The 27,944-nt window shown below is 26.0% G+C and overlaps 2 protein-coding genes and 1 long non-coding RNA gene across 5 annotated transcripts in view; 1 reads left to right on the forward strand and 2 right to left on the reverse strand.

Annotated features, from left to right (window-relative positions):
- The window catches only part of LOC100210853 (uncharacterized), an 87,290-nt gene that overhangs the window by 38,693 nt on the left and 20,653 nt on the right, over nucleotides 1-27,944 (forward strand). The window contains exon 17 of the mRNA XM_065795700.1: nucleotides 25,634-25,729. Within this exon, the coding sequence (XP_065651772.1) occupies nucleotides 25,634-25,729 (96 nt within the window). The remainder of the gene's footprint in view (nucleotides 1-25,633; nucleotides 25,730-27,944) is intronic.
- On the reverse strand, nucleotides 6,999-8,676 carry LOC136079020 (uncharacterized). 2 transcript variants are annotated; one of them, XR_010637867.1, is made up of 6 exons: nucleotides 8,367-8,676; nucleotides 8,093-8,116; nucleotides 7,929-7,952; nucleotides 7,816-7,839; nucleotides 7,592-7,615; nucleotides 6,999-7,201 (listed from the first exon to the last, which is right to left on the reverse strand). It is a non-coding gene; the product is annotated as an uncharacterized LOC136079020 (long non-coding RNA). The 2 variants fall into 2 exon arrangements; XR_010637866.1 differs by lacking the exons at nucleotides 6,999-7,201; nucleotides 7,592-7,615 and having other exon boundaries at nucleotides 7,672-7,839.
- LOC105844268 (thyrotroph embryonic factor) lies at nucleotides 16,676-21,889 on the reverse strand. Of its 2 annotated transcripts, none has more exons than XM_065795702.1 (2): nucleotides 21,759-21,889; nucleotides 16,676-17,704 (listed from the first exon to the last, which is right to left on the reverse strand). In XM_065795702.1, the coding sequence occupies exon 2, from the start codon at nucleotides 17,666-17,668 to the stop codon at nucleotides 16,871-16,873; it is 798 nt and encodes a 265-aa protein (XP_065651774.1). In that variant the 5' UTR covers nucleotides 17,669-17,704; nucleotides 21,759-21,889; the 3' UTR covers nucleotides 16,676-16,870. The 2 variants fall into 2 exon arrangements, with proteins under 2 accessions (XP_065651774.1, XP_065651773.1); XM_065795701.1 differs by lacking the exon at nucleotides 21,759-21,889 and adding an exon at nucleotides 18,310-18,525.

The raw sequence follows: 27,944 nt of genomic DNA on the forward strand, positions 1-27,944 counted from the left end.
TTTTTGTATACCAAAATGTTTAAGGGTAATTCCATGTAAAAGTGGGACAAAAAATTGAAATTTTTCAGTCACCCTCTCAGATTTTTTTTCAAATTTGAAAAAGTGGTACCTTTCAATATAACAAAAAAAAAAAAATGTAACATTTGAGCTCCCAAATCCAAACGGTTTAAAAGTTATGTTTTAAAATTCAGCCTAAAACGCCCTATTTTTTTCCACTTCCACCATTATGAACTTTGTAGTAGTACTTTTAATTGAATAATTTAAGATCTAGTGGAAGAATATGGCAAAAAATTGGTACCTGACCATTTTTGAAGATGCTGAATTTAAGAATGTAGAAAAATAGTGAAATATAAACTTTTTGATAGTTATTTTTTTATTTTAAAATGGTCAGTCAAATTTTTTGTTCTGTTACCATGGGTTGCGCTTTCATTAATTCTCGGAGTTGCCCAAGTTTCATGGATTCGATTTTTTTTTTCAAATGAATGAGGTGATCCTAGGCTATCTTTATAAAAAAGATGGTTTTGGTTTCTTAAAGCATAATAAAGATATGTCATTTTGAAATTTAGACAAAAAATTTCTTTATTTTGCTGCTATTCTCTATTATAGATTTTATAGCGATACTTTTTGTGTGAATAATTTAAGTTCTAGTAAAGAAATATGACTGAAAAGTTGTACCTGACCATTTTTAAAGGTGTTGAATACAAAGATGAAGACAAATTAACCTAATTTCTAATATTTTAGAATAATTTTTGAATTTTAAAATGCTATAATATTACTTAAACAGAAATTGGGGTAACATTTTCAAAATTAAAAACAGTTTATTAAGGTTGGTTTTGATATATAAATATAGTTTTGTGAAGTGAATTATCATGAAAAATATAGTTTTGCAATAAATATAGATTTGGGACGTCAATTATGTCCTCTAAATATAGTTTTGAAACAACAGCTAACAATAACAAATTTCAATAAAAAATTTTTTTAATAATATTCAGATTAAATAACTATTAAATCTTATTTGGTAATTCAGTTTCTTAGTCATGGCAAACAGCCAACAGTACTCCATTGGAATCAACCTAGATAGTGAATGTCATCTCACAACATATAAATCGTTGCTGAGAATTAAACCTTTTGAAGATATTCCTGAATATGAAAGAGAAACATTAATGTGGAGGACTGGGCTCTCAATAATACATATCAAACCAACAACTTGTCTCCATCATAAGCATGTTTATTTGAAGCGTTATACCACTAAATCAACACTGTGCTGTAATCCATTCAATACTCATAACAAAGTTATAAAAGGTATTTATAGTAATCATAACTTTTAGTTTTGTGAAAATGTTGTGAATTACAATAATGAAACTATTGGCAGCTAAATTCTATTTTAGCTAACCTTTTAGCTGACTTTTAAAAGTGCACTTTTAAATGCCATACAACTTTAAACTTTTTAAGGTTTTATTGAAATTTTTATTCATATTAAAAGAGTTCTTCCCTTTTTTTCAGTAGTCTTTGTGAAATCAACTTGGATACAGCAAAGTACTTATGCAGTAAAGACAAATTCGTAGTTCCAGGTTAAAAACTTTGTCCGCAATGCAGACATAAATTAGTACCTAGTGAAAAATCAGAAGAGAACGAGTTGGAGATAAAATTAACGGAAAAAAACATGAAAAAATAAATTATACTGGAATCAACAAGATCATTGCTCAACAGTACTTAATGCAAACTTGAAGTGTCTCCTCTAAAAGTTCATTTACCCAAAACATCTAACAAGCCTTTACATGGAAAGAGAAAGATAAAGCAAGTTGAAGAAGCAGTTATTAAGAAGCTTGCAACTGCTCTGGATGTAACCGAATCAGATCTTGTTGCACCAAATAATGAAGTTCTAAAGGAAATTCAAACCAAAGCAGCGATCTAGACTTCCTTGTAGTATGCATGAAAGAAAAACTTAAGGTTTCTAACAGAAGGCAGCAACTTCAATTTTTGACATTAACCTCAAAATTTTGGTCTATCATAAAAGCAGCAAAAGAGTTTTCAGTTTCCAAACACAAAATTCAAAATGCAAAGTTTTTATGCAACTAAAAAGGCATCATAGGATACCCTGATGTGGTTGAACAGCATCGAATCAGTATATTTGATGTTATAGAACTTGTAAAGCTTTTTTACTGTGACGATGAGTATTTAAGGCAAATGCCAGGTAAAAAAGACTGTGTAAGTGTTGGGGAAAAAAAATACATGTCAAAAAAATTGATTTTGCATAACTTAAAGGAGCTCTATGTGACAAATAAGACAAAGTACCCAGGCCATAAAATTGGATTTTCTAAATTTTGCAGTCTTCAGCCTAAATGGTGCATCCTTTCTCGTCCAAAAGGTACACATTCTGTTTGTGTATGTAAAATACACCAAAATGTTAAATTAATGTTGAGTGCTATAGGCCTTGAAACATTTTACTGTGAAATCATTAAAAAGAGTGTCTGCAGCAGAAAACCTAAAGTTTGCAATAGTTGTCCTGGCATACAAGCTGCCCAAAATTATTTCCAGCAGTATCTCACACAAAATGATGATCCAAAAGAGCAATATAACAGTGATGAAATTGAACAGTCAGTGGATTTCAAACAGTGGACAACAACAGATAGAACTGAACTGTTGATAATAAAACCTCCATTGAATGAATTCATTGAGCTCCTGTGTGAAAAACTTGATAATATTACTTCTCATTTATTTATAGCAAAATCACAATCTAGCTATCTAAAGCATCTCAAAGAAACAATTAGTATTGATGAGGCTATTGTACTGGCAGATTTTTTTTGTAGTACAAGACGAAATACAGAGTTACCATTGAAGCAAGAGTCAATGTTCCCTTCATCCAATTGTCATCTACTATAAAAAAATGAAATTGAAAATATCTTTTTGTGTAATTTCAGATGATTTGAATCATGATGTTAAATTTATCAATGAAGTTTTGCATAAAACCATTAATCATATAAAAACTCATCTTTGTCCCACAATTACAAAAATTCATTATTTTTTTGATGGCTGTGCAGAGCAGTATAAAAACTGTAAACATTTAAATAATTTATGTCACCACGCTCAAGATTTTTCTGTACGTTGCATTTGGAATTTCTTTGCAACAAGCCATGGCAAATCTCCATGCAATGAAATAGGTAGCACTGTTAAAAGGCTTGTTGCAACAGCTTACAGAGTCCAACCATAGGTCATATACTGTCTTATCAAAAAATGTTTGAATACTGCCAAAAGTCAATCAGTGGGATTACGTTTGTGTACATCACTGCTGAAGAAATGGAGCTAGTAAAAAATAAACTTACTGATAGACTTTTAATAGCAACCACTATTCCTGGGAAAAGAAGTTTCCATCAATTTATACCATCTTCTCATTCAATTATAAAAATGAAAAGGGTACCGATGATGATAATTTTGCTCTAACATTTGACTTCCTCAAAAAAAAAAAAAATGAAATTAGTAAAATTGACAATGTTATGATGTCACAAGACCTATTTTGCAAATACAACAATTTTTACTGGCTTGGTATGGTTTCTGAAGTTGATAAGAGAATGATGATTTTATGGTAAAGTATATGCATCCAAGTCCAAGTTGTACTACTGGCCAAAGCGGGATGATAATTGCTGGGTGCCAAGAATAAATGTCACTTTTCTTGTTAAAACACCTTCAACATCTTTTGAGCATCAGTACCAAATCTCAAAAGAAAATGAAACTTTATTTGAACAAGTTTTTATATTTTCAGTGAAAGTTGATTAATATTTTACTTTCATTATTTAAACGATATAAACTTCAATTTTAGTATTTATTTGGTTATTCCTTTTCATTTTTATTTTTGAGCTTTTTTCAATAAAGCAGGTTTTTAATATTTTTCAAAAAAGTTTGCATTATTGTTTCTTATTTTTTAACACAACATTTGAGTGTGTAACCTAAAATTTTAGCATGCAACCAATATTTTGAAATAATACCTAATTATTAGAATAATAAAAAAAGAAATTATTTTTCAATGTGTTGTATAGTAAATTATATTTCCATGTATACTTTTGAAAATATTGCATAAATATGCAAATTATGCAAAGTAATATAATTTTTTATTTTCTTTCAGAGACCTAAACTTTTCCAAACCATCTTATTTCACAATGAGAGTAAGGCAACTCCAGAAATAAGTGAAATGCTAATTATGGTTACAAGAAAAAAAAAAGAACTGTTGACATTTTAAAATTCAAAAATTATTTTAAAATATTAGGAATTGGGATAATTTCTCTTCATCTTTGTATTCAACACCTTCAAAAATGGTCAGGTACAAATTTTCAGTTATATTTCTCTACTAAAACTTAAATTATTTACACAAAAAGTATCGAACCCTCAAAGCACCCTCAAAAATAGGTACCAATTTTTTGCCACATTCTTCCACTAGATCCTAAGTTATTCAATTAAAAGTACAACTACAAAATCCATAATGGCGGACTTCATAAAAAAGCAACATTTTAGGCTGAATTTTAAAACATCATAACTTTTGAACCCTTTTGATTTGGAAACTCAAATTTTGCATTTTTTCATGTTTTATTAATAGCTACCACTGGTTAAAATTTAAAGAAAATCCAAGGGGTGACTGAAATGACTGTCCCACTTTTACACGGAATGACCCTTAAAGGTGCTACCATATTTTTTTATTTCATGGGTTTATTTAGCAAAGTTCTTGAGTCTTTGGTAATGTTGGATGCCAGTTCCTTTTTAATAATTCTAGCAAACCATTTACAAATATTTAGGAGCATCTATTTCCACTGGTGAGTCAACTTAATTTCATTTAAAAATCATATGTATCTGAATGTCACTTGTATTAGAGGAATCTGTAGAATCACAATGTATTAGAGGAATCTGAAGAAGACAGCATGGGTTTTTCAAAGCCAAAGTCGTTGCTATAATCACAGACAAACTGTTCAACATAATCATTACTTTGGGATGAATAATTTATTGCAGATTGATATTCATTTGAATCTGAATTGTCTCTATTTCAACATTGTCATTACCAATATCATGACCCTTTCTTCTGTTATGATATTTTCTCATATAAACTCTCATGTATTTTGTATTGTATTCTTTTAACCTTGGCATAATTATTTTTTTTAGGATTATAAATTCTTGAAATTATAAAAGATTATTATAAGACATGGCATGAGAAAACCTTTTCAAATTTAATAAAAATCATTGAATATATTTAGTAATAACAAAAAAATGAAAAAAACTTTTAAGCTGAAGACGCTGGTCACAACAATCTAGCGAAAATTTTTTTTAAAAGATAAATTTAGTCTTGAGCGAAATTCGTACTTATTGATGTTTATAAAATAATAATAATAATAATAATAATAATAATAATAATAATAATAATAATAATAATAATAATAATAATAATAATAATAATAATAATAATAATGATAATAAATTATTGTTATTATTGAATAATAATAATAGTAATAATAATAAAAATAACAATAGTAACAACAGTAATAATATACATATATATATATATATATATATATATATATATATATATATATATATATATATATATATATATATATATATATATATATATATATATATATATATGTATATATATATATATATATATATATATATATATATATATATATATATATATATATATATATATGTATATATATATATATACATATATATATATATATATATATATATATATATATATATATATATATATATATATATATATATATATATATATATATATATATATATATATATATATATGTATATATATATAGGTACGTGGACTGATTTTTTTAAATTGAGCATATACTAGAATGTTATATATCCTTCAAAAGCCCTTCAATACAGTATTTTAATGGTGAAAAAATTATTAAAAACGAACAATTTTAAAAAAAGTTATGACGTTTTTAGTAGCAAATTTTCGATATATGGATTTATTGAAGAAACCGGTTCCAAAAAAATTTTTTTTTTCACTGAAATTGTTATAACTTTGTCAAATCTTATCCAAATGCCTATAGCTTGGTATCAAAAGTTAGATGTAAGAGTAGGTTACAAGTTTACATAACTCTATAGATAAAAGGGGTGTCTAGAGGGTCAGAGGGGGTACCGGAACACCATAGTAACCTTAAAAAAATACAAGTTTTTCACACGAAAGAGTGTTTTTCTGATAAAATATGTTATCTTCATGCATAAAAAGTTAATCTAATTTGCTTCCATTCCATTTCCAAATATTAGTGGTCTATTATAGATTGAAGGGTGGGTGTCTTTGTTACGTTTTAACACCCTCGTAGCGAAATGTTAATTTCTTATAAATATTATAACCTTAAAAACATTGATTATATTTTGTGTTAAAAAGTTTAAACTACATTTTCTTATTTTACAGCACAAACAAGTGGTGTATAAATTGACATTAAAGGTGGGACATGTGCCACGCCCAACGCACCCCCCCCCCCACTCGCCCAGTCTTATCCAACAACAAAAAAAAAAATTTGAAAGATATTTGAAAAAAGGTTTTAGATTGAGTTTATTGAGATTATTTTACTAGGGGAGGGGCGTGTGCCACACCCAATGACCCCCTACCTTTTTCAAACTTGAAAAAAATGTCAATAAAAGTTGAAAAAAAATTTTTAATAGTGTTAATTTGAAAAGGGAGAAATAACTTCACAAATCTTACACATGACAAGATGCAAGTTGGAGTATCCATCCTAAAATGCCTCTAAAAAGTATATATAAAGACTTAATATATTATAGTTTCAATTTAATTTGCCTAAATAAAGAAATAATATATAATAATTTATTAGAAATTAATAACATTATAATTAACGTAAAAAAATGTACTAAATTATATAAACCAAAAAAATTTCAAATAATTTTAAAATCTTATACCTTCTATAAACAAGTAACGGTTACAAGAAACTAGTATTTCAACAAATGCAAATATAATTTTTAGGAACTTTAAACATAAGGTAAACTAATTTAAAATCAAATATCTATTAACAAAGTCAAACAAACAGTTTAAATAAACTAAAACAAGAATAGTAAATAAGTATGCAAAATACTCTTCACATTTATCAACATTTGAAATATTCTATATTCTATAATCATTAACATATACAAACTGATACAAACTTACCAGTGATAGGCTGTGTAGATTTGACTAAAAATAACAAAAAAAATTTACACAAAATAATTTGAAATTGTCAACTGTAAGTTACAAATTTAACAATTGTCAAAGCTGTTCTGCTTTAAAATGTAATATAACACAATTAAATATAAAACAACTTTATATAAAACAATTTAATATAAAATTTAATATAAACAATTAATTGTGAAAGTGATAGACTGAATAATATTAATATTTAATGATATTAATAATTAATATGAACAACGTATTAATCAATGATAGCTTAAAAAATGTTAACAAGAGTAAAAATTTCGTTCTACTGCACTTAAAGGGATAACACAATACTAATGCATTAAATAGTGTATATAAATAGAAACATAAATTCAATAATTTTTCAGAAACTTTTCTAAATCATAAATTTACCAGCAGAAGGTTGTGCACATGGAACTAAAGAAAAAAAAAGTTTTTATAAAAATTTGCAACTTATAAGAAAGGAGTGTACATGTTTGCAAATAGTTTTTTAAACTTACTAGTCATAGTAGTCGCTGAATATGTAACTAATGATTTCAAAGTTGTAATTAAAAATAAATACTTTAATTGCCAAGATATGCATAGACATATTGAAAAGTAAAAATTTGTAAACATACCACTTATAGCAGATGTAGAAAGAACTAAGGTTAAAAAATATTTAATAAAATATTTATATTTCAGTCATCGAAAATATATACACATATTAAAAAGTAATAATTGGCAAACTTACGATTCGTTGAAGACAAAGATGCAACTAAAATTCAAAATTTGTAATAAAAAATAAATATTGCTAATAATGACTTTAAAATTAGTAATCTCTAAAATCTATTCACAGATTAAAAAGTTTTAGCAAATTTTATAATCATTAACATATACGAACTGATACAAACTTACCAGCGATAGGCTGTGTAGATTCGACTAAAAGTAACAAAAAAAATTGTACACAAAATAATTTGAAATTATCAACAGTAAGTTACAAATGTAACAATCTTCAAAGCTGTTCTGCTTAAAGTGCAACAACTATATTAACAAAATGAAAATAAAATATAACTATTAAAATATAAAGATAATATATTTATAAGCAACAAGATAACATTAGGAATAGTTATAAACTTATGTAAACAATAAGCACAGATAAAGATAGTATACAATAAGTAAAAAACACTACCTTAAGTTTTTTAAGTGTTTCTATATTAGGAAGATATTATAAATGTTTATTAACATTTACTTATTGTATACTATTTTCTCTTTGTGATTATGTAAATGCTTTTTTCATGAATAAACCCAAATTTATGTGATTTATACTTATGAAATCTTAAAAAATCTACAAAAGCCAGGTAGGATCTAAACAAGAAATAAATATTAGACATGTTTGTATAATGATTTAAACACTAATCCACAGATAAAGAAGTATATAATCCAAATATAATAAAAGACAATAATAATGATATCTTTTGTTATATTTTAAAAACACTAGGAAGTTTTTTGTTAAGATTAAACTAATGAAGTATGAAATATTTTTATTTATATGTGATATCTTAATAAAATTGTCTACTGATACTAACAGTTAACAATCAATTCAATAGTTTAATAGGCTGTTATAAACCACATATAAATAAGTATATTACATACTTCATTAGTTTAATCTTAACAAAAAACTTCTTAGTGTTTTTAAAATATTAAATGTTAGTGTTTTAAAATATTAAAACTGTTGCTATTGAATACCAACAGTTTTAATCTGAAACATTTTTCTTTTTTTATGTTCCATAAAAAAACTTTTAACATTATTCATTTTTTTTTGGATTTGAAAATATTTGTTAATACTATTATCATGAATAAAAAAATTAAACTTATTATCTGTTTGTGCATCTAAAACAGTTTTATTAAGCTTGTCCTGATTCAATTAAATCCAATAATATAAATCAAAATAATTCAAAATAAGATTTTTATTTGAATCGCCCCCTTATCCGGATTTCGACCCCACCCGGATTTCGCTTACCAAAAAAACAACAACAGAAAAACCGAAATAAGGTACCTAAAGTCCAACACCAGTTAGACTAATTGCTTATAATTATTTTTCGTTGAAATTTGGCATGTTCATAGAAAATGCATGAAGCAAACTATTTTAACAATAAAAAAAGCGGACTCTATAATTCTTCGACTACAAATCCACGTGACAACATCAACCAAATTTTCATGCAAAATTCTCAGCAAAATACTCCTTATAAAAGTATGGTAGCGATACATAATAGTTATATGAAAATCAAGCCAAACCTTTCTTCTTTTCAAAAGTTGTCAAGATTTATATATGTTTCTAAAAAAAACCACCTCAAAAAACCGTTTGCCTAAGGCTACCTGAAAAAAGCGGTACACTTGGTATAACACTAATTAAACTAATTGCTTATAATTATTTTTCGCTGAAATTTGGCATGTGCATAGAAAATGCATGAAATAAACTATTTTAATAATAAAAAAGGCGGACTCTACATTTCTTCGACCACAAATTCATAAGAGAACATCAACCTAATATTCAGGAGCAAAATATCCCATAAAATGTTTAGTAACCATGCATAAAAGTCTTTAAAAAATCAAGATTAGCTTTTCTTCTTTCCAAAAAGTATCTATGTGTATATATGTTTCTAAAAAGAAACTCCAGAAAACTACGTCTGTCTCACGCTGCTTAAAAAAGAGTTAAAAAAACGAGAACCAAAATTTTAGCATAAAAATCGGTTCCGTAAATCGCGATTTCCACGTACCTATATATATATATATATATATATATATATATATATATATATATATATATATATATATATATATATATATATATATATATATATATATATATATATATATATATATATATATATATATATATATATATATATATATATATGCACACACACATATGTATACACACACATTGTGTGTGCGTTTGTGTACGATAAGAATATATAATACGATACTGATAATATTAAAATATTCTTATGAGATATTATAAGAATATAATACTATAATGTTATATATGAAAAACTAATATATATTTTAATATATGAAAAACAACAACAAAAGTAACCTTTACGTACAAGCATAGAAATAGATATTTGTTTATTTCTTTTGACTACGGTACTTCGGACTTGTTTCTGCTGTTTTTTATGTTTTTTGTTAATTGATACAATTTTTTTTATTCAAATGCCTAAATGACGCCACATATAATTGGCGTGTATTATAATTTCACGGAGTTTTTCCGAAATATTTCGGAAAAACATAGATAAGACATCTTAAAGGTGGTTATTGATGTCTAAATTAATACAACTAGGATGTGATTGTATTTAAGACGTCATTTAGATGTCTCATTTTTATCTCATGCGTCTCAAGAATTTCCATGTCTGAGCTGCGTCTAATAGATGTTTGAAAAAATAGATCTAAAATTTGATTGTCTTCAGAGTGTCTTTTAGAAGTATCAAAATTTCGAAAAAAATTAGATGCCTAAACTGCGTCTAGCAGATGTCTAAAAAAAGACATCTAAAATTTGATCATCTTTAAAGCGTCTTTTAGATATCTAATTTTTATTTTAGCCATCTCAAGACATCTAAGACGCTAAAAAGACGTCTAATCGACATCTTTATGCTTGCTGGGTAGATTCGGACGATGCGCAGAGTTTTGACATTCTATTTAAAACTGAAATCAGAATATTCCTATCACATCAAAGAAAAAAAATATAAAGGTTTAAAAAATAGAAAATAACGCCTATTGAGTACAGTTTAATCATTAGTCCGATATAACATTACATTAAAAACGCAAGAAAGTATGAAATACAAGCGTCTTTAATGAGGTCTGAGAAACAAAAAGTGCTTTAGGGCTTTGCATTGTTTTTTGTAGCTGCAATCAGTTTCTGAACGTAAAAACCAAGAGAAATGATTTGATCATGATGGGATTGAATCGGTGTTTATATATCTGGTTTTCTTGATTAAGAAGTCATAATGGGATCTTTTCTCTTGTTCTTCACTTACTGCATTAAGGTTTGAAGGTAAAATTCCACATGTTTGTGCAGAAAATTCATCTTAAGTTACATTCTACAACCCATTCTTCGAAAGGCTGCAATCATTTATTATGACCATTTTAACGTATCAACCAGGTTACCCGAGAGATAAATAATTCTCTTTAAGATATTAAAAATTCTCACCCTCTTTACCAAATTCTTCTTTAATCCCAGTTTTATGTGAACTGGCTGGATTGATCTTTAGTGGGTCCATAATGGGTTAATGTTGTAAATTGTACTTTCCTACAACAAACTCAGCTACCTTAATATCTTCACAAATATTCAAGATATGTTTGATTCAATTTATTAATTTGAGTATTGCTTGAATTGGATTTATACGTTTCTTTTGTTTCTAAGACAGGCCCATAAAATGTAAACAGTGTTCACATTATATCGAAGAAGTAAAAGAATACCTATTAAGTAGTTAAAGGTCTTTTACAAGGTCGTCAAGATCGGCCTAGTTTAAAAGTGTGTGTGTTTTTTTTTCAATTCTCCTTTATAATAAGCATCTTTTTGGTCTGTAACATTGAGCTTCAATCTTACATTGAGTATCTCTAAATCTCTGAAAGTTTCAGAGCAGTCAGCTCTGAAACTAGTTTAGCTTCATTATAGCTGATTTGTTTTTTGTGATGAATCATGCTGTGTTAGTAATGTAAAAGTACTAATTAAACACATGATTGGTTGGTTCACATTACACCTTAGAAAAGCATTGAACTTTCTTATCAAGTAGCCATTTTGTTAGCCCAGAATATCATGTTGTGTAGCACTTATGAGGGTTCCATTATTTATCCTGGTCACAAATTTTATGCCGAAATAACTTTGATATGCTTTGAGTCTCTGGGCTAAATTCTTACTTTTATCTTTTGTGGTGAGTACTCCACAATAGTAACAAAAATTGTCCAGCATTCAATACATATCAATGTCCAGCATTCCATACATATTAAAAACAATCTTATCTTATATTAGCAAGCAATATTATGACAAAAACTGTTTGTGAAAGAATAATTCTGTGTTCGGATTTGTAATCTGCTCAACAAGCTTTTTTTATATCAGCAAAAAAAAACTACAGAAAAAAAATAGTTTTTTTGTTGACCAGTTTGTAATTGTTCAGTTGATAAATCAGCTGTTTGAAAAACATTTAGATATTTTTAATGGTTTAACAATTAGTATCAGTATTACCTCTTGGAAAAGGTCAATCAACTTTTTCTGGGTCCTATTTGATGTATAACGTGCATTCATAGCGATAGCCTGCAGATTATTTCTAATTCTCTGTCTCCAGCTTCCACTTACATTTGAAACAGGACATGAACATTTCAACTATCATTAAACTTGCCTCAAAAAACGATATCTGTGTGCTACAAAAGGTTAGGTTAGAAGAACAATATCTGTGAGCTACAAAAGATGGTAAAATGCCAATCTTATCATCTTTTTAAAAGGAAAAATTTTTGGAAAATTTTGGAAAAAAAAAATTGAATTGGAAAAAAAAAATGGAATTGAATTGAAATTGAATTGGAAAAAAAAAAATTGGGAAAAAAAGTTTGGAAAAATTTTAGAAAAAAAATTTTGAAAAAATTTTGAAAAAAAAATTTATTATGAGTAGATTTATTTATTTGACTTAAAATGTGTTTATCTAGAATTGCATGAATGATGCAGCATCCTAGTGCATCTTTGAGCCATATGCTCGCCAAATGGTTTTAAACATTTTGTATAAAACTGTTGTATTTTATTTTTATTTCACTTAATTCACTTCAAGTTCATCAATACCGCTTGATTCACTTCAAATTCATCAATACCGCTTCATTCATTTCAAGTTCATCAATACCATTGCGGTGACGGTTATGCTACGAATAATACCAGTAGCATTTTCTATTTCAATATTTTTCATGAAAAGAAAATATTTTTTTTAGTATATTAGGGTAGCCCATTTTAAACTTTTTTTTTGAAATTTTATCCGGGGATTTTACCAGTGATACCATTTGATATAAAAGCGCTAAATACCAAAGTTTTGGAAGTTTAAGTAACAGATTGCCCAAATGTTACGCAACGTTTTTAACCACTAACTACTTTTGTTTCTTGGTGGGGTTCACAGAACCTAATTGATAATCTCTAGGTATTAATTAATAAATCTAGATTAATTTACGACTGCTTGTACTAATCCCACAAAAGATTTGTTTTAAAACACCACAGTTGCGTAACATAAATAAATTTAGTTACTCTCATTCAGAGTTGTTGATAAGGCTAAATGTAACAAGACAAAGACCAAGGCCAAGGTCACATATTATAATGCCAAGGCTAAGACTAAGGCCAAAAAGTTTCAAAGCCAAGGACAAGGACATGGACAAGAGTTTCAAGAGCAAGGCCAAGAAAAAGAGTTTCAAGGCCTACGCAAACATTTTCAAGGTCAAAGACTTAAATTTTGACCTTACGTAAAGGCCAATTATTAACAAAACCGTAGGCAGATAATAAAAACACATGTTGTGAAATTAGACCAAGGTTATATGCAGAATTCAACGAAGTCAATAAGAAAATATACTTGTAGAAATATATGAAAGCCGAAAACAAAAATACATAAAAATAAAGAATAAAAACTTTTAATTCTTTAATTCTTGATACACAAAGTTAGTTTTAAATACAAAATACATACTAAAATTAAAATTGGGATTTATTACATAAATGTAAATAAATGTATTATTTTGTCAATCTCTTATTAATCCCTCATTAATCAATTATCAAGTCAGATGTTAATGTTAATCATTCATAGTTATCAAGCATCATTTTATGTGATAAATTTTATGTGTGAAATTTTTTTTAGCTATTCCTATATATCAAATTTCGAAAAATTTACTTATGCTTTTGTTTATTTGGAAAGAATTTTGATAGTTGGTTTGGTACTAATATTTTTAATAATTTTTATAAACTTTTGATATTTTAAATGATAACAGGCCAAAAACGAAAATTTTCTGTTATAAAATGTTCTGCAAAATTTACATTAATACAAAAAAAACATTCCACTAGTCAAATAGTAAAAAAAAAAATATTTTGACTTATTATTATAAATATTATTATTAACAAAATTATATATATTAAAAACATTATTCTAAATATTATTATTAACAAAATTATATATATTAAAAACAAAGAAAGAAATTTGAAGTGAAATTGAAAACAATCAGGACGTTGTCAACTTACTTCATCCACCGAAGACGGAAGAACTATATTAACTTGTAAAAGAAAAAACTGCTCCAGAGTTCACACATACTGCTAAATGTTCTTGAGAAGCGTAGATATCCGTAACTACGGTGAAGAGGCGTTTATATATATGTATATATATATGTATATATATATATATATATATATATATATATATATATATATATATATATATATATATATATATATATATATATATATATTTCTAATTCATTTATTAAATAAATCTAATCCATTAATTTTCTGTAAACGAAAAAGCCTTTAATTTAAACTGTTCTGCTAAATTTGAATGAAAGCGCATTGGCGCTTTAAATTATTTTTTTGGTAACTATCTCAGTTCGCTACCAAAAGGTAATTCTGAATTAATTTTAGCATTTAACAATTGGCATTTGTCGAAATTATTAAATCTCTGTATATTGACCAGTTTTTTTTATTAAATTTTAAGCAAAAAGTAAGTTATAATCTTTTCATATAAAATGGTCATCTTTATGACACCTCCCATAAAATCCTTTCGTGGTATACACACAGCTCTGTCAATCAAGAAGACCCAAAAGCAGAAAGGTAGTTTTTGAGATATTGGTTAAAAACATTTTAATGCGTAAATGTTATTATGTTTGTTATGACTTTATTAACCCTTGATTTATTCAGATGTAAAATCTTATAATGAATCATATTTAACACCTCACTAAAAAAATTTAATTTAGCGTGTTCTTGATTGGGAAGATTGGGTATTCTGGAACAACAATATGAAACTAAAAAGCTTCACTATTTTGTTCGAGCCAAGTTTTCGATGTAAACTTCAACCTACAAACAATGCACAAATACGGTTTACTTAAGCTTCAAAAAAATAAAATATATTTTTTTTACATTTGTCTTATTTCAATGATAGGATTATTGCAAAATAGAAACGCCATATTTAAGCGATGAGTAAAAAAAAGACTTAAAACTCTATATTTTTTTTATTCTAGGACTATAGAAAAAATATATTTTTTTAAACAATACCATTTATTAGACAGCTTTTGGATACTTTTCCTGATTTAAAAATTTCGATAGCGAACTTTGTCGTAAAATCTGGTCTTTATTTATGATTGATTTAATGTAACAAAACTATAACTAAAAAAATTGTGTTTTAGACTTATACATTTTACATTATATATTAATATACTATTTTATAATTAACATTTTATATTTATATATTATACTTTTCATACTTATTTATTGTATTTATTGTTTTATATTTAATATTATATACTTTTATTTTATACCGGTTTTCCGTTTATATATGAAACCCGACTACAAAAATAAAGATTTTAACTAGGGGTGCACCGATGCATCAGCCTCGGTCATGGTAACCATCGGCCGGTGCTGATAGTTTAAAAAAATCAGTTTTTTTAATTTTGTGCTTCTATTCTATTCTAAAACAATTATATTTTTTTTATACAATATAAAAACACAAAACTAAAAAAACTGATTTTTTTAAACTATCGGCACCGGCCGATGGTTACCAAGACTGATGCAGAGGCCGATGGGTCGGTGCACCCCTAATTTTAACATGGAGTGACATTTGAAAACAGCCATTTCAACCCACGCTTTTCAAGAAGCAGTTTCTAAAAAAATATAAATACAAATATAGCATTATTTTTTTAAATATATATTTAACAATAGAAACACTGAAGAAGTTTAAAAAATATCAAATTCTACTCCACTATTTTACTCTGAAATCAAATAAAGTTCAAAACAATTTGAACTACAAATTGAATTTAATATACAACTTATTTTAACTAAGCAAAATCTGAAACAAAACCAAAATCTTAAAAAAAAAAAAAAAAACTTGAGCCATAAGATTTCATTTTATGTGTGTGTGTATATATATATATATATATATATATAAATATATATATATATATATATATATACGTATATATATATATATATGTATATATATGTATATATATACATATATATGTATATATATATATATACATATATATGTATATATATACATATACATATATATATATATATATATATATATATATATATATATATATATATATATATATATATAATATATATATATATATATATATATATATATATATATATATATATATAATATGACCAGAATTTTGATTTAGAATTAAACCATTCACATTTTACTTATTAATCAACATGGATAATAAAAAAATAATAATCTTTTACTTAATAGGAAATTGAAAAATATATTGTTAAACATATGTTTCCAGATGTCTTTTTAATCTGCAACATATTAATGGTTTACACTTTAAAAATAAAAAAAAATGGTTATTTACATACAATATATAATTTGCTGATTCAACAATAAACAAACCAAATGATGCAAAATAAATCATTTCTTCACCATAGAATATATAATAAAGAAATGTGTTTTGAATTCATATTTACTTTGGATTATTTCCTCCATATTTAAGTTTTTTCTTCAAGTCATCAACTTGCTGCTCAAGAAACTTTGTATAAGCTTTCAATTTAACATTTTCAACTTTTATATCTGCACACTCTTTTTTCATATTATCATAATTAGCAAGTATTTCAAGCTCTTTTTTACGTCGCTCCTCTCTGGATTTTTTTGCTGCCTCATTGTTACGCTTACGGCGCTCCCAATACTCTATATCTTTTAGATTATCAGGCACAAATGAGCGAGAATCTTTATGAAGAAGTGGTTTTGGATTATATTTATAGGTTCGAGGTTTACGTTTTTTAATAACCCGTGGAGCTTTAACATCCGAACATGATTTTTCTAACTTAGTAGAACTATCTTGATTCTTCTTTTCTTCTGTAGCATTTGACTCGTCTTCATCATCATCAGAACAAATTGAGTAAGATTCGCATGAAAATGGAAATGCTGCTTTAAAACCAGAGTTATACTTGTACAATGGGTTTAATTCTGGCATGGCTTTGTGCAGCATAAGCTTATCTGCACATTCAAAATCAGAAAAGTTATTAGATTCTTTTTTTAAGCACTCATCAAAGTCAAAGCAATTTTGGTCATAATCAATTCCTTTAACAGGAATAAAATAATTAAGCATTTCTTTATCTGTCATGTTAGAGAAATGCCTAGCAGTAAGGTTTTCAGGATTCATGGAAGTTGGCTGGAATTTTCTTCTTGAAGAATCAAGATGAAAATCGTCATTTTGTGACACGTATTCATTTAGCACTTCTAAGAATGCTGATGTCTCCATTTATACATAAATCTTCACGCAAATATTATCTATAATCTAAATATGAATATGTAAATTATATATATTTAAGTATATATATATATATATATATATATATATATATATATATATATATATATATATATATATATATATATATATATATAAACACACACATATATATGTAAGTATGTATATAAACACACACACACACACATATATATATATATATATATATGTATATACAAACATATATATTATTATATATATACACACACACATATATATATATATACATATATATATATATATATATATATATATATATATATATATATATATATATATATATATATATATATATATATATATATATATATATATATATATATATATATATATATATATATATATATATATGACCAACATTAATATCACTTTATATATATATGTATATATATATATATATATATATATATATATATATATATATATATATGTATATATATATATATATATATATATATATATATATATATATATATATATATATATTATTTATATATATATTTAGCCTAAAGTGATTCTAATGTTGGGCATAATCACTTAAATAGTCATCGTTTTAAACTATTGAATAAAATTAAACTTGATCAACTCGTAACCTTTTTTGTTATCATTGCTTTTAAGTAAGATTTTTCAAAAACACAAATAGCGTGACTATATACAACAATTCGCCTTCTTCCGTCGATCAAAAACAATTTTTTTTTTTTTGTCACGTGAAAACACTGATTAAAGTTTAATCAAAAAGCTATTTTTTCATCAAAAACAATCCAGGAGGTTGATCACCACCGTTGCTGCATATTGGATATTAGCGCCATGTTATTTTTGTTTTTGCTTCTTTGTCAATAGAAAAAAATGAGCTTATAAGAGTTTGCTAAAGTTTTAATTGGAAGAATTTCACCACCACCACGGTGTTATTAAAATCACAATTGTGTTGAACACATCACTTGTTTTAGTTTGCGCTGATGATAGAAAATAAAAATAAAAATTTATTAGTTTGCGCGATTTTCACATGATAATTTGGTGTAGATAAAATAAAATTATTAAAAATACTGCCGAGCAAAAATGATTAAAAGTTGAAATTTATGCGCACCAAAGTTCATCTTAATGAGCATAATAAATTTGTCTTTAACCTAATTCTTCATCAAGTATTCTGGTTGACTTAACTGGAATTACTGAGCTTTTTTTCTGAAAGCGCTTATTTGCCATGCAATATTAATAAAACGGTAAAAACAGTCTGTTTATCCTGGCTTATTATGAAAAAGTAAAAACGTCTTGAAAGTTATGCGATGTTTTTATATGGTTATTTGAAGTATTATTATTGTCATTAATTTATCGCTGCCGTTTTGGAACCAAGTACAACCGTAGATAAAAATCTTTTGTCTTACTATTATGAAGCAAATACTTTCGCGTTTAAACAGGATTTTCAAGAAAATCAAGGGATATAATTCTCAATAACTTAACAAATGATCTTTATTGATCTTATATATATATATATATATATATATATATATATATATATATATATATATATATATATATATATATATATATATATATATATATATATATATATATATATATATATATATATATATATATATATATATATATATATGTATATATATCTATTTAACTGTTTACAGAGACGAATCCAGGCAGACAAGTAAGGGAAGGGGGGCGATTTTTCAGCAACCCCACAAATCTTTTTTAAATAATTTTTGTTTGAATGTTACTCGTTTTCTGTCATATTCTTATACTTATATACATTATTCTTTAATTTTTAATTTTAATCTTTAATTCTCTATAAACTATTTTAACCGGGGCAACTATGAAATGACGTCATATAGTGGTATTTCAGTAGACCTGTGTCATGTTAATATTTTACTCCGTTAAAATTTTACTGCGCAGTAAATTTTTAACGTTGAAATTTTGCTGCACAGTAAAATTTTAACGTGAAAAATTTACTGCGCAGTAAAATTACAACGTTAAAAATTTACTGCGCTTGTTGTGCTAAAGTTTGTGGGAGGGGCGGGTAAAAATATACATGTTTTATATAATTAAGGGTACTTTAATTTATCTTCCTATGAAACTTTTATTATTTAATGCATTTATTAAATAATAGTTTACTTTCCAGGCTAGATTTTGATTCAATCTTTTGTGTAAAGTCATGCATTTTCCCTTATTCTTAGCATTAGAAGATTTTACATTTAGGAACATATATCAAAAAAGTTTACCAATAACTGAAGGCCATAAATTATTGACGTATATATCTGACGAATGGGATCAGATATACTTCCAATAGGACTGTGAATACTTCTAAAATAATATGAAAAACAAGTGGAACCAACAACATTTTATTTCAGTACAAATTTTTCTCACTTTAAAGTTTTTAGTGACAAAACATCATTAAAATGATTATTGTTTTTGTTTTCTAAAAGAATAATATGAGATGTTAGTTGGTCAAATTTAGTGGAAGCTGGATATTTTAGCCATGTTAGTTTTTGTCCTTTGAATGACCACACTGCTATATCAATTCCAATAAGATTTGCAGTACCAAAAATCTTTACATCTGTAGCCCACATACCATCTGCGATCATACCACTTTTGGTGAGATAACTTTCTACGTCATCACCTAAATATCCTGATAAGCAAATGGAGCAAGGTTCTGTTGTCATGTGTTTCACAACCAGATCGCAAACACATATATGCTGACATTTAGAACCTGACAGCAAAAATGAAATTGCTTGAAAAAAAATTTTTCCATCAGCTTTACATGCATATTTTCAAAGGTACATCATTTTCTTTTTCATCAATAAGATCTGGTATAACAAGTATTTTGAGAACAAGTTTTTCAATAATTTTCTGGCGAATATCTTTAGAGGGATGTTTCATTAGGTTGAGGTGGCGTTTAAATTCATCTTTGTCACCACATTCTAAAGATAATTCAGACATTTTTGAATTACTTTCCTTTTCAATAAATGGTTTAAGATGATGTAGAGGGTATTTTTTTGCAATGTATTATTCCTTTTACTGCTACTTAACAAGCATGTAAAATTTGATAAAATATCAAGAATCTCATATGGACTCAGCCAAGTCATTTTTGCACTTTTCCTATCATCTTTTTTAAGATTTCATAAAAGTACTTTCTGACCAACACAACACTTTGATGCTTTGCAAACACGTTGCATGCTTTCTGTAATAGTCAATTTTTTGTTTCTTTTGTGAACAAACAATATTGTTCATGGCTTTTTCTTCAATTCCTCTTTTTATTTCTAAAGCATTTTGTAACTTTCTTAATTGTTTGGTTCTGTCTCTTTACAAGGCCAATGGCTTGTGGACATGCTGTTTTACGTAAAGTACAATACTCTACAAGGCCAATTTTACATTATTAAATTAATATTTTACATTAAATAAAGGGGCCCTTTATTTAATGTAAAATATTAATTTAATATTTATTTAATGCAAAATCTTTTATTTGAGAATTTTATATTAAGATATCACAAATTACATTGATAAGTTTGTTTAAAACATTCTTTTTCTTGTTTTTCCTTAGGAAATGCAGTTGCTTAGTTACCAAATCACTGAAATTTAATTTTCTCATTTTATCGTGATTAATCCCCAGGATATTTAACTTAACTTGAACCGTTGCAACTCGTAAAAACTGTTTCAGTGTTTAGAAAAATGGTAATCAAATGATCATCTATAGTAATTTTAGCCACAACTCATGAATAAATTCTGCATTTTAGTGTTAGTTGCTTTTAGGTTAGATAAAAAATAAATCAGTTCATTGAACAAGTCATCATTACAATCCGGAACAGCTTTTCAACTTTTTTTTTCATTTCCAAATCGAAAAGAAAATCAATAAGATCATTACCCAATATCGTTGACTTTTTTTATGGAAATAATTTTCTAAACTTATATTTTCTAAAAATAATACTGTTCAAAAGATCTATTTGGAACATTTCAGAATCGAATCAAAGACTCTTAAAGCAAAAAGACTTTGACTTCTCTTTTAAAATAAATGCAACTACTAAATAAATAAAACTACCAAATTAGTTATTGCTTTCCCTTCTGCAATTTTCTTTATTTTCTTTATTATTATTTTTTTATTCTTGAAAAACTATTTAATTTTAATTTTGCTGTTAGTCTTTAATTTGTTATGTTTTATTTCATCACGTATAATTGTTTAAAACGTTTATTATGTAGGGTAGATTAGTGTAACATGAGGACCTTAGTAATATGAGCATACTTAAAGATTTCTTAAATGTAAACAGTGAAGATAAAGTTGCTTTGTTTTTTTAAATCAACTTTATGTCGTGATAACAGGAATCAGTACCGTTAGCGTAAATTTATATGCCGTAGTTAGCGGTTATTTTCTAATTAAAACGCTGTTAAATTTTTTGCGTTGTTAAAATAATATCATCACGCATAAATAAATATGTGGCGCGAAACTTTGGTACTAAAATAATGAAATTTATTTTTTCATAAAGAAAAATATGTTTGCTAAAAATTCAATCTACTTTTGTTTAAAAAACGATGCATAAAAGCATTTAATTTTGAATTTATTTAAAGAAGCCGTTTTTGCATAATATGAGCATGCTCAAATTATCCAGTGTTTTTCATTGAAATTACCTAGTTTAAAGTCCTAGAATAGCAATGAATTTGATTGCTTTTTAAATAAAAACAAAAAATAGTACAAAATTTTAATATTTCAACAATACTAAATATTTTTATGTAATTTAAATTCAAAAAATTTGAATTTTGATCGTTCAACGGTTTGAGTTAATAAAATTGAAAAAATAACGAACTAATTTATTTTGTTGTTCCAGAAAACATAGTAGTATTGTTTCAACAAAAAGTGGCTTAAAATTTGATTTCTTAATGATAAGTTTTGTTCACAACGAATCATTGTATTCCAAAAATTAGTTTTTATTGCCAGGTTGTTATTTTTTTACTTAATTAATGTTATTTTTTTGAGTTAAATAAAAGTGCTCATATTACTAAGTGGTCTGGGTAATATGAGCACTTTCGCTACTTTTTTAAAACCTCTGTGTTTTTAAGAAAAAATTTCGGGTGCCCAAATATCTGAGTGAATCATGAGAAGGGATTACTTAAAACTGTTTATTCGCAAAAATTTTGGATCCAGTATAAATATTTTTGAAAATATTCCAATATTCGCTTAAGGTGCTCATATTGCCCTAATCTACCCTACTGTATAACTTTTTATTAGTGAATATAAGCTGACAGTAAAACAATGTAAACGGGGTTCCGTCTCTCTTTTATATTCATACATTTTGTTTTATTATAAATATAAAAATACATCAAAATACTAATTATAATAAAATAAATATGCATAGTATTTGTATTTAACTTATAGTATTAGTATTTGATGACATATCCATTTGCCTTTAAAATGTGGCATCGAATCAACCAAATTAATAAGAACAGCTTGAGGAATGTTAAAGTAACATTCTTGTCAAAGCAAATTAATGGTCTTTGTTGGTTTTCTACCAACTAACTCATGGTTGATTAACTTTTAAAGATGGTCAATATGATCGAGATTTGGGTTCTATAGAGGCTATTTATTAACTTTGGTTTTCTTGTTCATTAAAATAATTCTTTACAGATCCTGCATAATGCTTTGGATTATTATTACATTGTAAGATCCATTTGAAAATCATTTATCTATTGCATGTAGCAGCAAAAAATTCTTTTATAATGTCTATATTAACTCTCTGGTTTCTAATACCGTCTATGTGAAAAATTGGATCTACTAAAACATTCCCAAACAATAAAACTTCATTCGCCAAATTTAGCAGTAGGTAACTGACCTGTATTGGAGTTGAATTTAAATATATTAAAGTAATTTAATTATTAAAGTTCACTAATATTTTGGCCCTTAATTATGCTTTTGTTTACAAAAACTAGATTTAATTGCGGGATATGATTCAGTTTCTAAACTTTTACACAGAAGCGTTTTCAAAAAAAAAATTTAGTCTTGAGAAAAAAATTTAACTTTAACCTTTAAATAAATCATTGCTCTAAAACCTAAGAAGTTTAGATTGACGACTTTTATCGGAGTTCAAGGTCGGAAAGTTAAATGTTGTACTGCCTTTGTTTGAAAACTTAAATAAAAATAAAGTAGTAAAATGATATTTATAATATTCTAAGACCATTAAAACTGTTATTATATCAAAAATATTATAACTTTGTAAAAACCTAAAAATGAAATATTTTTGAATAAGTAACCACCAAGTTTAAAAATGTGTAACGCAAATTTAAACTTAGTGGTTAAAAAAATTTTAGTGGTTAAAAAAATTTTAACTTTATACTGCTTTTGTAACTTTGTAAACATTGTTGTAATTTCAAAATTATTGTAAAAACGCATAAAAAGAGTAAAGAAAAACAATTTAATAACAATATATGCCTATATACATGCTAATACTATAACAAATTTATGGAAACGTAGCTTTTTCATTACGTTGCCAAAAAGCATAGCATGTTTGCTATCTTATAATCAAAAAATGTAGCTTGCTTAAAAAGTTAATATAAGACAATTTAAGTTGTCCGTTTAGTATTTATTGCACTGTAATTTAACATATGATATTATTGGTTGGTATATATATGTTGGTATTTGTGCATTTGGTTTATAACATTTTTAAAGATTTTTTTGAGAGATTTTCCTTTATGTTTTTTTTTATGTGTGTTTAATCAAAAAAGTTAATCCTTCGTTCTATACATTTAAGAGCATTAAAACGACTTCTTTTGTTGTTGCAGGAATTGCATGACTGTACTTTGATTTAAATATACTGCAATGAAAGTTAAGTGACTGTTTTATTTTAATAAAATTATAAAATCCGCAGCCACTTTCTGACTTCAAACGGAAACAAAACCCTATCAATGATATATAACTTTTCAGTTGCTCATGAATAACTATATATTGTTAGAGATATAATCTTTTTTTATCAGCGTCACCATTTTTAATATGAGTTTATAAAAGTTTTTTTAAGATAAAGAATGCAAAACTTAAATCTTTAAAAAATTTTTTTTTTTTAAACTCTACATAAAAAATGTTCAAAAGATTATTGCTTATTTTATCTGATTATCTACGAGTTTGACTTATATACAATTTTTTTAAATTTAAGTTATGTGAAAAAGGAAAGAAGCTTCTTATTCATCCCAACCATCAATCACCAAAAAACTAAATTTGCTATAAAACACTAGTCATATACACTCCCAGGAAAAAAAGTTCAATAGAATATTGAATATTATAAATATATGAATAAAATATATTTTATTCGATAGATTCTCTGTTAATTTCTACAGAAATTCCTATAGAACTTTCTTTTTCTATAGAAAAATTTTTTTTATAGCCGTTTCTATAGAAATTAATAGACATTCTCTAGAAATTCTATAGAATTTAGTAAAGGTTAATATCACCATAAGCTGCTGCGTTAATACTGCGTTATTGCTTCGTTACTAACTATTAAAGAGGCGGTGTGAAATATATTAGGCTAGTTATATTTAAAAATTTAATTTTAGAATTTTAGAATTTTAGTTTTGCAGTCAGTACTTTTTAAGGTACCTTCCCCCTCATTTTATTCCTAAAATCATCTCTGGATACTAGTATTTAAATTAAAAAGTTATATTAAAGCAAACCGCTCTTCGTTTTTACAGGTAAAACCTTAACTATTATAAATAGTTAAGCTAGCTATGTTAAAAAAAATACATAAATATTCAAATCTAAAAACATTTGAAAGAGTAAATAAACATTTTTTTTTTTATTAACGTTGAAATAATATTATTTAATTTGAGTTGTAATACACTTATAATAAACGTATAATATACATTAAAAACATATGATATATAATTAATTTTTTTTATTTTATTAAATTCTTCATTTACATATTTTTTCAAACTTAGTAAATGCATGCAGTGAATGCCACGTTGACGCAACTTGTGATGCAGATCACTGTACTTGTAACTTGGGTTTCTTGGGCGATGGAAAATCATGTTACAGTAAGAACTTTTACCAATTTTTTTAGAACATTCATATAGGAAATTCTTTTAATCCTAATATATAATATGTTACATTTAAAAAAAACAACCTTTTTTATTGAAAAATGTGTAAGGCGTTTTCAAAATGCATGTCACACTTAGAGTTATATTAAAAATATGCATCCATTTATCTTGAATGACGCATGCTAAACACGCGTATATTTTCACAGTATATAAACAATTTTTTCTTTTTACTCTCTATATATACAATTTACGCAAACATTTTATATAGCTCGCAATACTGTGAAATTAAAAGAATATTTTTTAGGAAACTTAAAGAACATTGTTTGTTTTTTAATTTTGTATTAAGTTAACATTAACTTTTTAATAAAATTTTTTTAAATTGTTTTTTATAGTTTAGCCTTTATCCGTTAATTGTATTTAATGTATATTTCAATGTATTAAATACATTGCTAATTACTATGGGAGTTGTTTAAGTGGCTGTATATACCCCTTAAGATCTTGCTAAATATCAATAATCCTACACAACCACATTTACAAGGCGATTGTGTAGATAATTTTGGATACATTTAGATTTTGGAGCTTTACAATTTAATTTTGACTCAGGGCCCGAGTTAGCTTGGAGCGCCCCTTTATTAAAGTATTTATAAAAATCATGAGTAAGTAAAAATAAAAAAAAATAAAAATTTGAATAGAAGAAACACGCAACCATATTCTTAATTAGGTACAAATATTGCTATGAATTAGAAAAAACTTTAGGAAGCAAAAAACTACGTAGTATGTTGCTGTTACAATAGAATACGCTATTGTTATTAAATGAATAAGAAAATATTAAGGATAGAAAAATATTCGATTTTACAAACTCAATTAATTTTGACTTTCAACTAGCCAACTTTTAGTCGAATTAGTCCCTGTCGAAAATAACACTAGTAAAAGCTTCTTTTTTACACATTTGTTCAAAGGAGATAATAGCACAACTGTTTTTAAAAATCGAAAAACATTCAATAAAATGTAGAGTAAAATCGGGTCAAACCGCACACTTATCAATAAACCGGGTCAAACCGCACACTTATCAATAAACCGGGTCAAACCGCACACTTAACAATAAAAATTAACACTTATCAATAAAAATTAAAACTTATCAATAAAAATTAAAACTTATCAATAAAAATTAAATGACATTTTTATTTCTATTTTTCAGTTCTTTTTTATTAGATAGGTAATAAAAAACTACACAAGATAATATAAATATATGTTAAAAAAAAGAATAAAACTATCGAAAGTATTAAATGTAAAGAAAAAGAAACTGTGCGGTTTTAGGCAACATTCTGATAAAACCGCACACTTGAGAAAACATTGAATTTTTATGAATAAAGTTTAACTTTTTTTTTTATTATTATTATTTTTAACACAACTTATATTTAAGAAACTATATTGAAGTTTTTACATTTTTTGCAACAAAAAAATTTAGTTCCAACTACATATTTCTTTGGTAAATATGTTTCTTTACACAACTGTTGCCGACGCATCGAATTCTCGCGTTGCAACATTTCTGTGTCTCACTGTACTCTACACTTTTTACATTTTGCAACTTTTAATCGTTTGGTTGCTGGTACTTGTTCTTCATTATTGTTTTGCTGAGGTCAGCAAAACATTATTGGAAGACTTTATTTTTGTTATTTTTGCAATCTTTGAGCGTTGAGACTGGAACGCCATGTTTGAATGCAGGTTTTCTCAATGTTGTTTTATTTAACTTTCATATCAATTTATGCGGCAAGTATATTATCGTCTTCATTGTATGCTTTTGTTTTTTTAGTTGAGATGTTAAAGTGAGTGAGTTAAATTGAATTGAGTGAGTGATGATTATATTAAGAAATAATATAATAATTAGTTTTTTTTTTAATTATATATATATCATTTCAGTTTACAAAGTCAGTCGCTATACAATAAAATAAACTATTAAAATACTTTTACAAATATATAAATATAGCAGACTAACAATATAAACTAGGTTTCCGAAAGAAGATCACAAGGATCTTGTCATCGGGACCTTATAAAATATAATAAAACATATAGTTTTTTACATCTTTTTTAATATTTTTTTATTACAATAATTGTGAAGTGCAAGGTATTATGAAGAATACATATATATTAATCAATTACACGAGTTAAACAGTAAATAATATAAACTAGCAAAATATTGTAAACAATATAA

Source organism: Hydra vulgaris, chromosome 04 (genome assembly GCF_038396675.1).
Source record: "Hydra vulgaris chromosome 04, alternate assembly HydraT2T_AEP".
NCBI lineage: Eukaryota > Metazoa > Cnidaria > Hydrozoa > Anthoathecata > Hydridae > Hydra > Hydra vulgaris.